The sequence below is a fragment of the Podarcis muralis genome, chromosome 15, assembly GCF_964188315.1.
Source record: "Podarcis muralis chromosome 15, rPodMur119.hap1.1, whole genome shotgun sequence".
Classification (NCBI taxonomy): Eukaryota; Metazoa; Chordata; class Lepidosauria; order Squamata; family Lacertidae; genus Podarcis; species Podarcis muralis.
This window is the reverse complement of record NC_135669.1, coordinates 30,664,638-30,679,935: the sequence shown is the minus strand read 5'-3', so window position 1 is coordinate 30,679,935 and position 15,298 is coordinate 30,664,638. Positions and strand designations below refer to the sequence as shown.

The following is a 15,298-nucleotide window of genomic DNA, read 5'->3' as shown; positions in this document are numbered from 1 at the left end:
GGCAGTTTCCCTTCTTTTATTTAAGATGATGTAGTTTTTCTCTGTACCTAAATTGATTTTATTGAAAAAATAGATTTTGTCACAAGTTTCTGTACATTGCAGGATACTTGACTTTCTAGTAACCTGAACGCTGTAACCCAGTGCAGTATATCACATGAGAAGTTACAACTCCCACTTGCAAACTTACTCACTTCTTAGTGATGTCAGAGGAGAATAATACAGTAGTTGAATTCCAGGTCTCTGACATCAGCATGACCTGAAATCTTCCTTGCAGTGGCTACGGCGGGATGGGGTGGGGTGGCGGCAGTGGTGGAAACATCTCCTGAATCAAAATTAACAAGAGCTGAAGAAAAACTGTGGGATACACAGTTCTCCCGGCTGTGAATTGATTCTTGCTCCTGTGTGGAAGTGACTTACAGATACTAGCCTCTGTGCTATTTAAAGTGCTACAGTGAAGCTGGTTAGTCTACATTGGCAAATGAAGGAGCCCTAACAATTTTTTTGGACTGAACTCATTTGACTTTTAATTTCCATCTGTGCTCTTGTTGCGTGCAGTTCTTTGGAAGGGAGAAGTGAGCAAATCTGGCTTACATAGAACAGATGATTCGGTTGTCAGAAGCGAAGTGAAGGCTGTACTTGAATGCAGTTTAGCTGTGGATCAGGAGAGGGAGTCTAGGAGCTCTGAAAACCAGATTTAGGGGGTGGGGTCGTTGCCTTTGGCTGCTCCACCCTCACTTTGTGTCAGCAGGTAGAAAGTGCTTGCAGTCCCAGGGGAGGGAGGCAGAGAGCAGAGAGTACAAGCTACGAGCCACAGGTTTTTTTGGAAGGGTTTTTGCCTCCTAGGAGCTGATCCAGTGGTGCTGTTCTGGAAAGGAAGCTCTCCCACGACCTCTGCAGAGCTGCCCAAGTCCACTCAACCCCTCGGGTCCCTGCTACTCCTTTGAAGAACAAGATCACATTCTCCCTTAAAGCAACCTTCCGAAGTTTGCCGCTGGATTTCTGCTGTTTGAAGCAACTTCTTTCCTGCTCCCTGCTCAGACTTGCTTACTGTATCCGCTGAAAGAAGGGGAGGTTGTTCTGCTCAAACTCAAAAGGAGTTTTCAGAAGTGCTCCTGGATTCCTAGCAAGATTTTTTTTAGGTTGCTTTGGAAGCTAGATTGTCGCCACGCCTGGCTCACGAGTCTTCAGCCTGGAGTCAATTTTTCCTTCTGATTCAGACTGGAATTTCACATTTACCTGTATAGAATGTCTCTGCAAGTCTCCTCACTCTCCCCTCAGTCCCTGAAATCTGTAAGTAAGATTCAGCACACATTTTGATTGATTACTGAAATATTTTTTTGTCCAGGATTTGTAGTGAACCTTCCAGCTGTTACTTAAACCCATGGATTCTCAGAGGCAAACTACATACCAGGTTTGCATGCCACTTAAAAAAAATATTTTCCCTCCTTTACTTGACTGAACAAACATTTTCGCAGATAAATGTCTATGATTTTCTGCAGTCATGAAGATTTCCAGTGGATATTTTTTTTCTAATGTTTAGGACGCCTTCTTTCATGTTTTCAGTAATGCACATCTAAAAGCGGATATATTAATTCCGAGATTCGTATAGGAATGGAATAAAATGCACAGGTGTCTCTCTCTGTAGTTGTTTTTCCTGTTTGGGGCCTTTTTAAATTTCTGAGATCTGAAAAACATCTGAGCAATGTCTTGTTCCTTTCATGAATTTAGGGAGTTGCAGATTATACCATCTGGATTAAAAATGACAAACGGGTGGAAAATTCCAACCTAGAAGATTGATTTTAATACCCACAACCAGGTGACTGAGGTGTTGGCACCAGAGGCAGGTGGAGAGAAATAGATGAAGACATAGCTGATGACAGTGATCTTAATTTAACATGAAAAAAACTGGTTGACTGTTCTGACTCCTAAATGGAGCCCCTTCCCAGTCACCATTGCCTGTTCATGTGTGGCATGGAAAGGAGAGAGAGACAAGAATAGTTAACGTTCTTGGAGAGGAGTAGATGGGAAAAGTAACTCACTGGTCAGAAGTCAACAAGGGCTGCTAAGGCCATCTGATATCAGGGGATTGGCCCTGTTTGCCATCCTAGGATATAAGAGGCTAAAAGGATTTGGGAAGCAGAGATTGTCTTTCCATGGGGAACTGCCTCTCTCCAACCACCAGCTCTGACACCCTTCCCAGAAGAACCCAAGAGCTCTTTGTACCCTACGCTCCCCGAGCCCCCTTGGTTCTGCTTACAACGTCTGAGTTCATCTGGAGGAGGAGGAGGAGGAGGAGAACCTGACCTGATCCTTGTGATCTTGTGGAGCTTGAGGCCTTCATACACGTGGCACGGAGAAACCCTCCTAGCACGGGGGAAACAAGGAGAACCCGGAGGTAGGGACGGCAGGTAACCCTGCTCTGTTTTCTCCTCTGACCCATTGACTGCTGCCGCCACACGGAGAGCTTCTAATCCTCAACAATTTTTGCCTGTTGTTGGAACCTGCTGGCGGGGTGAGGACACATTCCTGAGCAGTATGTGTGGCCGGAGCGCACTGCTGCACCTGGGAGCATGAGTGTTGGCCCCCAGCTACAGCTGGCAGTCCTCTGGCCTTGGCTGCTAATGGCTACGCTGCAGATACGCCTGGGCTACTCAGGACTGGCTCTGGTGGCGGCCATGGAAGCCGAGCGCTCTTTGGTCCAGAAGGCAATCATCCGGGTGATCCCTCTGAAGCTGGAGCCCCTCACACTGGAAGGAGTCTTCGCAAGTGTGGCCGAGGTCACCCCAGCCGAAGGGAAACTGCTGCAGGTAAGAGGACCTTTATTCTGCTTCCTCCCAGCCCCTCTCCCTGCCCCACTTCTGTCCAGTGGTTGGTCTGTTGACTACAGGGGTCTTCCATTCCACCAAGAAACCAAAGCCTCAGAGTTTTCTTTCTTGTGGAGGTGCCCACCTGTCTGGTTTTCAGTGTTGTTTTTTTCAGAGTGATAGATGTGCTTTGAATTACTCCTCTTCCGGCTGCTAAGCAAGGATAAAGTTAGGGACATGTGGCTTCCATGCAAAAGTGTGAATTCTCTTTGTGAATGAAATGTGAAGGCACCGAAACCCGAGGCTCTCTCTCTCTCTCTTGGATGCATCATTTTGGTCTTCCTCCATTGCATCCAGAAATCTTTCCTCCCATTTGGTTTCTTTTGGCGACAAGGTGTGTTTCCAAATAGTCACCTCCAGTGATCTGCTCCCTTCTCCTGTCCCAAAGAGCTGTGTTCTGAAGTGATGGCCATGTATCTTCTGACCACGAGTTTCTACGATGACTCAGAAACTTCAGGCATGGGTCCTCTTGTTTTGGTCATGAGAGGGAGAGATGCACAAAGGGGCTTCTTGCAAATGGGAAAACCCAACGCCCCTCGTTGTGAAGCCCAGTCTATTGTGATGGAGCACAGCTGCTGCTCTGCGTTCGTGTGCCATCTTGCCTCGCAACCTGTGACTCACCTCGCAGGGTCCTCACATGACTTGAGTTCATTGTTCTCAAGGCAAGTAGTACAAAGCCCAGCCGATGCCCTGTAGTTTACAAAATCCAGTTCAGAACCCTTAATGAGTTGGAAGCTGCCGACAGTGGTTGAATTTAGCTGGGCTGAAACCAAAATTGTAAGTGAGTTGGAGCAGTTGCGTTGGATTGAACTGGTTTGAGGGGGCTACTTGGGAGACAGAGAAGAAACAAAAAGTGGCAGATTTATTGGGTGGTTTATGAATGCCCATGTGAACAGAAGAAGATAAGAAGAGACTGCTGGATCAGGACAATGGCCCATCTGGTCCAGCATCCTGTTGTTACAGTGGCTGACCAGATGCCTGTGGGAAATGCACAAACATAAGAGCACTCCTGTGGCTCAATGGATCAAATTGTTGAGGTCCAGGAGTTGAGGGATTAAGAATGCAACTGGCCACTAACTTGTGAGAGAACACGAGTCTTCTCTTGGGTTCCTGTGTCTTCTCTTGGTGGTGTTGGTAGAACATCCATCTTGCATGTGGAAGGTCCTTGCTTCTTATATTCCTAGCATCTCCATCTCAAAGGATCTGACGTGAGTAGAGCTAAGAGCCCTGTCTGTGACTCAGAGAACCTCTGCCAGTCAAAGTAGAAAATGTTAAGCAAGTTGGACCAATTTTTCAATGCAGCACCAGGCAGCTTCATATGATTAAAGGAACATGTACTTGTATGGGGCAGGCCTATTTAAATGTGGAAGAGCCTTGCTTCATTGCTGACATCACTTATTAAAGGATCTCAGGTAACAGGCTGGGAAAGACCTCTCTCTGCATGAGATCCTGGCTGCCAGTCAGAGTAAGTGATACTGGCTGCAAGGAGCAGCAGCACAAGGCAGCTTCATACATTGCATTGGATTTATGTACTTTTCAGCAATGTTCACTAGATGTCTGATGCTGACATCAGTCAATTATCACAGCTTAGATGCTAGTAGTGATAAAGTTGGCTCTGGATACTTGTTCAGAGAGTTTTGGGCAAATGATTACCTTCTGGAGATGCAGAATGTTATCTCGCAGAGCGGAATGAGATGGTTCTGGAATAGAACATCTCTGATAATTGCAAACGAGAATAAGGCTGCCTCCTGCACACTTCCAGAGCAAAAGAATGTCCCGTCAGCTTGATCTGACTATCTCAATCTTTTATAGAATCCTAGAACTGCAGAATTGGAAGGGACCCCAAGGGTCAGTTAGTCCAGCCCCCTACAATGCAGGGATTACAGCTAAAGAATCCATGCAAGAGTAATATTAATATTACTCATAGTTCTTGTATCCCGCCTTATTTTGTCCAAGGCTCTCGGAGAAACCTATATGGCATACACAGTAATTTAGCTTATTTTATCTTCAGAACAACCCTATGATATACATTATTACTGAGAGATAATAAATGGCCCAAGGTCCCCTATTATTTATTTATTTTCATGCCACCGATATGCTTGAAAGTCCAAGAGGACCAGTCCCTGCCTGATGAAGGAACGTAGAGGAATTTGACAACAGGGGAAGTGAAGGCAGGGAAAGAATGTGCAATTATTCCATTTATTTCTTAGATTTATTTCCTGCAACTTTCTCCAACATGTATGCATATTAAGGCTTGGTGACGGACTAAGTTACAATATAGCATGGTTGTGCGGAAGACTTCCTAGAAAAGTTGGGTATTAAGGGGGAATTTGAAGGAAGTGAGAGATGGCAGCATCCATGCGTTGTGGGGGAGCAGGTCCAAGCAAAGGAGAAAAGATGGGGTCATATGAGAGAGCTGTGGGTCCCACCCATCATGTGGCTGATTCAAGGCCCATATTTATTTATTCAGTCTGTGGCACCTAGTACATCACACCGGCTTTCAAACATCTTGTCATGAGCTGAAAGGCCCCTGCTGGGACCCAGTGCTGAAGAGAGCATAATTCTGCAACTGTTATTTGTGCCTTTCATAACTAACAGGTTAGGGTTGCTGCTATGCGTTCTGTGTGGAACTGCCTTTAAAAATGGCAGTGGTTCACATAATGATGGTCAACAGCCACAATTGCACTCTGTGTGTTCAGTATGAATTGTTTATTGTTGTTGGTGCTGCAGGCAAATTTAATAAAAACTTTTTTTAAAGAATAAGCTGCCAGAATGTTATCTGAGCCTGTCATATGGAGCCTACAATTTAGAGGGCTGGCTTTAGCCTTTGGAGCCGCCAGACGCAAAGTGGGCTATATTGCCCCTTCCGGAGGGGGCAGTGTGATTCCCTAGCGGACTTGAATTAACTAAACTACATAGTGTTAACTGGATTTTGAATATGCGTGCATTGAATTGTTGCCATTTCACGTTTTACTGTGTTTATTCTCTTCCTTAGTGTGTCATGCAAACTGCTATTCTGAATAATTCTTTTTATGTGCCTCATCCACATTATATATCGATTTCATACCACTTTAACAGTCATGGTTTTCCCAAGGAATCCTGGGAACTGTAGTTTGTTATGGGTGCTAGAAACTGTGAAGTGACTCCCATCTCTCTCCCAGGACTATAATTCCCAGAGTTCCCTGGGAAGAGGGATTGACTGTTAAACCAGTTTGGCATGGATGTGCCCTATAGTGTGTGGTAAGGGGCATTGTGGATGAGTGTATGGAACCAAGGAGACGGTGGCCCCCCCAAAATTGGGAACCACGGATTTAGAAATCTACTCTGAGTGGGCCTAACATTAGATACAACCCATAAGCTTTCCCATTGTTGGCACTGACATTATGCAACACTCTCCCAAGGGACACCAGTCTCCATCACTGTTCACCTTCTGGCTGGCAATAAAAACCCAGTTATTCATTGAGGACAGGGAGGCATTGAGATAGGACAGGCTGATTGTGAGTAGCTTCCTTTTGACCCATCTGTTGGCTGCTGCTATTCGTTATTCCTGCTGTGTTGATTTGACCTCCTGCCCGTTATAAATTGCTTTATAATCTTTTTATTGTGGTAGTCCACCCCGGGAGGTCTTTCATTTGGAAAGTGTTTGAAGTCAATAAACAACAAGGAACTTGGGAGCCCACAGTGATACCTGGAGGCCAATTGCCGCAAATAACTTCTAGGTCAAAAGCTCAAAATCTGGCAGCTACACATCTGGTAAGGCCACCTCTGAATCCATTGTCCAAGCAAGGCAAGGACTCAGTGGTGACTGTTCTTTTTAGGGTAGTGGCACCTCTCAGCACCTCTCTTCTGCATGCGTCCAGGACTTTAAACAGGCTGATACCTTCTGTGCATCCTTAGAATCTAACAGGGCCATTGCTGGCTGCACCACATGTACCAGCAATCTTCACTAATTATTTTTGAGTGGATGTACCCATGTTCCCTTGAGAGAAAGTGGGTACTGAAATGGCAATAATAAAACCAATTTTTAAAGAAAGAAAATCACTATATGCTAACATATCAACTAATCAAAAAGGAACTCACAAAAACACACACACAAAATGTTTCTTAGCTTTAACAAAAGATGAGCAAAGAGGCATAATTCCTCTGATCTACAGGAATGTCCTTGTTCCACAGTATCAGGGCCACGGCTGCTAAGGATGTGCTTCTAATTCTCAAACTGCACAGGTAGATGGTAGCTGAAACAAGGCCTGTTTTGATGAATAACAATGGCAGGAGGGTTGATGCAAGGAGATGCAGTCTTTAAGGATGTGGGTCTCAGCCAGTGTTGGTAAAAAAACCCCAAAACCAAAACCCCAGCCCCTTGAATTGTGCGCAGAAGTGCACGTTGCCAAGGCTGCTAAGGACAGACTGAGCGCACTTCCTTTTCCTGAGCTTCTTGTGCTACCTGAAGCACTTCCGACATCTTCAAGGGCAATCCAATAGCAAGCGCATTGCAGCAGTCCATCCTAAAAACTTACACATTATGTTGCACAGATCTGTTTCAAGGGACAAGCACTTGATCTTCTGAGGGATCCTTTCCACACTGGGGGTGGGGGTGGGAAGGGAAGCTGCCATTCAGACATCCTGTCTGAATGGCAAAAGATGCACAAATCCAGGGCAGAACCTGCCAGGTTGAGCTTCTGCGACATCTGCTCAATGACAGAACAGTGTTTTAGAAAATCAAAAGTCGGTTTAGGTTAAGGGGATGGATGCCCATGCAGCTTGGGGAAAGGATTGGTTCTGAGTTGGAATTGAAGGTGTGGGCAACATGGAGTAATGCCTTGACTCTCATATTTAGGAGGGTAAAGGAGCGGAAATCAAGGATAGTGTAAATGCAAAAGGCTGATATGAGATGAAGCAGGCCAGGAACCAAAGGAGGGGGGAGCCCTCCGCACATAGGTCTGCCACTCTAAGCCCCAATCCAGTGCCAGAGGGTCTATGTGGAGAGACTGAGGTGTGTAGCGCTGTAAACCTGGGGTTTGCCTGGTCAGGTGAGGGAGCGGGGTGGGGGGCGGACTTGCTTGTCATCCTCCACTGGCCTTGCTCTGTGTGCTGTGAGCAGGAAGGAGCATGACGCTGGGAGGGCATCAAAGGAAACAAGCAGGAGGTGAGGGGGTTAGAAAGGGGCTCAGTTTCAAGCCAGAGTTCTCAAAGTGAGTTTGGTAGTGCTTAAACCCCCGCCCTGCCCAATAATTGCATTTTAATCTGGGTTGGTGATGGTCCCATGTAACACTAGATCGGTCGAGTGGGGGGTGGGAGAGGCTATGTGATGCCTAAACCCCGATTGTGGCCATGATTCAGAAGAGAACCCAATCCCATCCCATCCCCCCCTTTTAATTTCACAAATGCCAGCCCCATTGTCCTAAATAGTTTTGGATTAAGAGTGCTTAACCAGATAGGAAGCTTCCAAGACTGGAGGCTCACTTCCTCCTTACATTAATGCAACCTGAGAGCGAATTAGAAACCTACAAAGGTTTAAACTCAAATCACTCCCAGCTTGGCTTTTGCATGCATATATTCACATATATTTTACATATATAGATTGCGTACTCTAAAGAGCCTCAATGCTACAGTAACCTTAGGAAAAAACAACAAGTTTCTGCCACAGTCTTAACCTAGTGTTTTCATTTTAACCCCTTTGAACTCTCTCATTTTCTCTCAGTACCGCATTTCATTTCCGTACCCCATCTCTGTTGACCCCCTTGCATGCTGTAACGTTTGCATTCTCCATCTTCCGGTAGCCTCTTTTTTTCTTCAGTCAGGTTTTCTTGTTGTCTTTCTTTTTCTTAATCCCCATCTCTTTCCCCTCCCTGCCTTTGCATCTTTCCCCTCCTCCTTGCACAGTTCTGAGGCAGAAGCACACAAGCCTTTCACTCTCCCAGCAAGTCACACTGTAGGAAGGCTAGGGTGTCTTGTATGGCAGGTTGGTTGGTTGCATTTGGCTGAAAATATTTAGTTCCACTTCACTTCTAAATCCAGGGACAGGAAAGCACCATTTCTCCATTTTGGCTGCAAAAAGTAGGTGCCTTACCTGGTGCAGACCTTGCTTAATTAAGTGATATTATTCTAGAGGATTTGTTCTGGACTAACCACTGCTTTTTCTTTTCTTTTTTTCAATGGGAAAGAGAGTGAAACTTCATCCGGATCAACATTCCTTTGCAATATCTATAGCTGTGAAGGAAGTGGCCTGTTCACTGCGCTCTTGAATTTAGCAAGAAATTTAAGCGCCTAGTGAACACCCAGCTTCCTTCATGGCTATAGATATACCACCTGCTTGCTTTCAAGAAAATAACACAAGCAAGACAGGGTGACGCCTGATCGAAATTTGCAAAATTCAGGTGGTGCATGGGGACTGCATTGCCACAGGTTTCACATTTGGAACATTTGGAACTTTCCCCTCTCTTTGCAGCTGTAATATACATTTCAGTCTCTCAGTTGTGCTCCATCTTGAAACATGTAGATATGATGAGCTCCCAGCATGTACCTGTATTTCTACCACCACAGAGGAATGATTGGTGACTTGTGAGGCATGTTCACAGTTCACGCACAACAACCCCAAGACCTGTCCAGCACCCTGTTTGTGAGCTAAGGGTGTGCCCTAGAACTGCTCACATCCCCATAATTCTTTGCAACGTATAAGGGCTCAAACGCAAAGCTCATTGGCAGCTGAAAACATTTTGACAGTCTTTCCTGAAGGCAGGAGGACTGATCTCTAACACCAGGGTAATAAGCAGGGCTGCTATATGTTCTCCTGGTTGGCACTGGCACGGAGAGAGAAAAGTATAGGATGTAGAATTGGGTACGTAAACTTGCTTTCATTTTGTTAAAGGTTCTAGTCGTCATGGGTGCAAAACTCCATATTTGGGAGGATGATATTTAGCACTGGGGAGCACTGGATGCAGTGACCAAATTCGGGGGTGGGTGGGTGTGACACAATTGTCTTAGTACAGGAAATCTCACTGAATTTGGGAGTGAGGAGGCAAGTAGGAGACACCATACATTTTTTGCTTTTTAAACGTTCATCGGCATTCATTTCCTGCATAGTCCATATCCATTGTGTTAAACATCCAGTTCCTTTGATGATCCGTGTGTGTCGTGAGTTGACATTCCTGCTACCTGATAAGATCACCCCTAGTTTCTTAACTCATGAAAAGATTGGTTAACCACAGCCCCATGACTGGTTTAGCATGAAAAGCTACCCTTCAGAGGCTCCTAGCTGTAGGAGGGGAGCAGCAGTGAACATGGTACGTTTGGGTGAACTCAAGTCTCTGGGTACCTGGCAGCTTCTTGCTCCAGAACTGATGAATGAACTTCCCCAGAGGCTGAGTACAGGTGTTAAACAGCACCAGGGACAAGATCTTATCTTGCGGTGGTAAAATAATTCCTAGGGGCACAGCAGCAGTTGCCCAACACTGCCTTTGAGGACCGAACCCCTCAGGTAGGAACAGAAGGGAGTGCTCAGCAGTTTCCCAATATCCTTTGAGATTGTTCAGGATGAGTTGATGGTCAGCATCGATCACTATTAAGAGAGGCCAGGAGAATAATCAGATTAACATTCCCCTCCAGACCCTGGTCGTTGCCTGGGGACAGCAGCGTGGGTCCAGGGGTCCACGTTTATCTTTTTATTTATTTCATAAAATTTATACACTGCGTGACTGTAGAAAACAGCCTCAAAGTGGTTTATAGAGAGAATAAAACAGTAAAATTATCCGTAAAAGCAACTCTTTAAAACATTCAAAAGATAAAATAAGCAAAAAACTAGAAACAGATCAAAACATACATACACATTCTATGTATCTGGGGAGACTTGCCTAAACAAAAATGTTCTTAGCAAGAGCCAAAAAGATTACAGTGAAGGCGCCTGTCTGATATCAAGAGGCAGGGAGTTCCTGAGTATTTCTTATAAATACTCTTCTTTCTTATAAATGCAGAATGGGTATGACGTGGCACCTGCAGCATTGCTTGTTTAGCCTCAGAAAATGGGATCCCTTCTTTCAAAGAAGACTTTAAACTGGTTCACCTCCACACACTTAGCTGCCTTGCCTACAAATGGTTACATGAGTTAGTTGAGAGTTCCCTACAAGAACTGGAATGAATATACCTGGGGCTGAAGATCCTGCCCAGCCTCCCGACTCATCCCAGTGAAGCCAAGAGCAGAGGCCTCAAAATTGGTGTCTGGCCTATCCTGAACCGTGACTGATGCCTGTTGTGACACCCAAAATGGACACTTTAATTTGCTGGTGAAGAAGACCTGTCCTTCTCCATCTCTCTGTCTTGCACACACTCATGCACTAGGGAAATAATCGTTCACTACAATAGTTGTTGTTGTAAAACAGGGGTAAAGGTAAAAGTACCCCTGACAGTTAATTCCAGTCGTGGACGACTCTGGGGTTGCGTGCTCATCTCACTCTATAGGTTGAGGGAGCCGGCGTTTGTCCGCAGACAGCTTCTGGGTCATGTGGCCAGCATGGCGAGCCAAAGCAGCACACGGAAACACTGTTTACCTTACTTTCCCGCCGGAGCGGTACCTATTTATCTACTTGCACTCTGATGTGCTTTCGAACTGCCAGGTGGGCAGGAGTTGGGACCGAACAACGGGAGCTCACTCCGTCGCGGGGATTCGAACCACCGACCTACTGATCGGCAAGCCCTAGGCTCTGTGGTTTAGACCACAGCGCAACCCACGTCCCTCTGCCACCCAGGAAATTGGTTCAGCTGGGAATGCCTTTTAATGCAACGCTACGCAATTTGCACTTTCTGAAGTGATAGACGAGCCAATTTTTAGCCTGGAGAAGAGAAGAAAAGACTGAGAAGTGATAGGATAGCTATCTTCAAATATCTAAAGGGCTGTCCCAAGGAAGATGGAGCAAGCTTGTTGGTTTTTTGCTGCTCCAGAGGGAAGGACCCAGAACCAATGAATTCAAATGACAAAAAAGGAGATTCTAGCTCAACAGCTGGAACTTCCTGACAGTAAGAGCTGTTTGACAGTGGAACGGATTCCCTCGGAAGTTTGTGGGAGGTTTTTAAATAGAGGTTGGATGGCCGTTTGTCAGGGATTCCTTGCTTGTGATTGGGCTAGGTTGGGCTAGGCTACTAGCCATGATGGGTATGCTCTGCCTGGAGCTGGAGGCAGTGATGCATCTGAAAACCAGTTGCTGCAAACCAAAGGAGGCGGGAGAGCTCTTGTGCTCAAATCTTGCTTGTGGGTTTCTCATTGGAGTATCTGGTTGGCTAATGTGAGAACAGGATGCTGAACTAGATGGGCCACTGGCCTGATCCAGGAGGCCCTTTTCCTGTGTTCTCATATTAGCATGGCCATATGATGCTCTGGAACAGAAGGGAGCACAGCCGTGCCAGCTGAGGGGAGTTGTAGTCCAACACATCTGGAAGCCTGCAGACACCAGGCTACAATTACCATTGTAACCTGATGGCACTGCGAAATTGACCACTGCTACTTATGAAATCTCCTTTTGCCCGATATTGAAATACATCCCAATTGCCCCGAACATGACACAGGCCATAAACTTTCAAATGGGTATCTTTGGCTTCCCTTGTCCACATTTCCTTACTGCTGATTTGTATAATTATTAACAAATCAGTGGGCTTTGGGGCACAAAGTGCAATTGGCCTATGGGGAAAGTGCTTTGAAATGATGCCGCCGTGAGGCCAGACCCTCCATTCTCCAGCACACGCTCACAATATATTTATAAGGATTGTATACCATTAACAGTCATGGTTTCCACCAAAGAATTCTGGGAACTGTAGTTTTTTAAGGGCTGGGAATTGTTGGACACTCCTATATCCTTCACAGAGCTACAATTCTCAGAGTTCCATGGGGAGACGGATTGACTGCTAGACCAGATTAAGTCTGCGGTGTGGATCTTCCCTGATATGAATGTATTTGGCTTGAGTGCAGCAATCGCTGGCAAACATCCTTTAGCTTACATAATAACTATGGATGCAAGGCATTGTGGCGGCTGATAGGCCACTTAAAAGCATACGGAAAAGCAGGTGAGATGTCCCCACCCTCCCAAGTTAAAGGTGTGCAATTGCAGAACGTTTCCCTTGAGCTTATTTCTTATTCTATTTATTGCATTTATACCCCGTCTTTTTCTCTAAGGAGCTTGAGGTGGTGTACATTGCTCCCCTCCACATTAAATCCCCACAACAACCCTGTGAGGTAGGCTAGGCTGAGAGGCAGTGACAGGCCCCCGAGGTCACCCAGTGAGTTTTTGTAGCCGAGTGGAGATGGGAACCCTGATGTCCTAGGGCCTACTATGCCACACTGACACTGAGCTATGGGAACAAAGCACTTTCTTGGTCTCTTGAGAGAGATGCAAAGCACAGTGGGAAGCTCCTGTTCATTTTACTGGGGAGGCCTTTCCATCAGATTGTCCCCAAAGTGACTGGGTTAGAGAACAGCAGAGGAAAGGGAAATGTGGCTTTCTTATGCTTGCATTCTGCCCCACACCCTCCCACTCCATAAAAACCAGGTGTACACACACACACACACACTGTACACTATGAGCTCTTATCTTAGTTTTTCCAACAGTACTACAAGAGTAAACATGGAGCTCTGTTTCCACCTCTTGCTTCCCTTCGCTGTTCAAAGCTGCAAAAGACTCAGCCTTGGATCTCAACTGTGCCTGAGCATGTATCCCAAACAGGCCTCTAGGCTGTTGCTGTTATCATCCTCATCCTCATCATTAACATAAGAAGAGTCCGCAGGATCAGGCCAGTGGCCCATCTAGTCCAGCATCCTGTTCTCACAGTGGCTGACCCCAGATGCCTCTTCCTAGGAAGGCTGCAAGCAGGACCAGAGCCCAAGAGCACTCTCCCCTCCTGTGGTTTCTAGCCATCCATAGCTCTCTCCTCCATGAATTTGTCTAATCCTCTTTAAAAGCCATCCAAGTCGGTGGCCATCATTGCCTCCTGTGGGAGCGAGTTCCACAGTTTAACTATGCACTGTGTGGATACGTAATTGTTGCTGCTGCTGTTATATTTATTTATAACTCACCTTTTCCCCATGGCGGCTTACAAAACAACCCAGATAAAATGCAAAAAGCTAAAAAGCACATAAAAGATAACCGCTTAGTTCTAACTCTAGTAGAATTAAAAAAGCAAATATATTAAAGTGCAGATAATTAAAACAGCCCAGCCCTAATTAAAAGCCCTTTCCTTAAAAAACAACAACGATCAGTCAGTTTCCAAAGGCCTATCGGAACAAAACTGTTCTTCACCTGCCAGTAGAAGGACAGCAGGGAGGCACACAGTCTGGTTTCTCTAGGGAGAGAGTGCCAGAGTCTGGGAGCAGCCACCGAGAAGGCCCTCTCCTGCAACTCCACCAAGTGTGCCTGGGGGCAGGCGTCTCTCAACTCACAAAAAAGCAGCCTTTTTATGTTATTATTTTATTCTTATATTTATATCCCAAGGAGCTCAAGGGGGGCACATGTGCCTTTCCCCCTTCCCGTTTTATTCTCACCACAACTGGGTGAGGTAGGTTAGGCTGAGAGGCAGTGGTTGCCTCAAGGCCACCCAGTGAGCTATATGGCTGAGTGGGGATTTGAACCCAGATCTCCTAGTCCAACACTAACCACTATAGCACCCTGGCTCTTGATGTGAGGATTGAACCTTAGGTGGCATCAAGGTTCTTTTTATTTGTGCACCCCACAGAAGAGTCTTGATAACAACTGTATAACAACCATATCTGCTGCACACTAGGGTTGCCATATTTCAAGCTTTCTTTGGCGAAGTTTTTGAGCTTTTTTGTTTTTGGCAAAATCGCAAAAAAACAATAATGCTATTTTTGAGCTATTTCTATGAAAAATTGGCAAAAACAGCAAAAACGACATGGGCTCCCATACATCTGGATTTCCCCGGATATTTGTTTTGGCCAATTTCTGCCGTATTTTGAATATGTCCAGGAAATTCCGGACATATGGCAACCCTACACACACACACACACCACACCCCGCCTGGTGCTTTCTGCGCATTTTAGACTACAGCTCCAAATTCTAGGACTGATAGGAGTCGTAGTCCAAGATATCTGGAGGGCACTAGCTTGGGGAAGACTGGCAAATGGAAATATGGCAAGAGTTGTTGTTTTGCCGAGTTTTGTGCTTCACATGCAGATAGCCATTTATAAAATTACTCATGGCATGGAGAAATTTGATGGAGAACACAAGAACACCACTGGTAGACATCCAGTGAAGCTGAATGTTGGAAGATTCAGGGCAGATGAAAAAGGAAGCACTTTTTCATGCAGCTCATAGTTAAACTGTGGAACTCCCTCCCCCTGGAGGCAGTGATGTTCACCAGCTTGGATGGCTTTAAAAGAAGATTAGGCAAATTCATGGAAGAGAGGGCTATCAAAGGCTACTAGCCATGATGGCTCA

The 15,298-nt window shown here is 45.8% G+C and overlaps 1 protein-coding gene across 1 annotated transcript in view; it reads left to right on the top strand.

Moving 5' to 3' along the window:
- Positions 1–520: 520 nt before the first annotated feature.
- Positions 521–15,298, top strand: part of RNF43 (ring finger protein 43) — a 50,281-nt gene continuing 35,503 nt past the window's right edge. Inside the window, exon 1 of the mRNA XM_028708232.2 lies at positions 521–2,807. Coding sequence (XP_028564065.2) covers positions 2,571–2,807 — 237 coding nt within the window. The 5' untranslated portion in view covers positions 521–2,570. The remainder of the gene's footprint in view (positions 2,808–15,298) is intronic.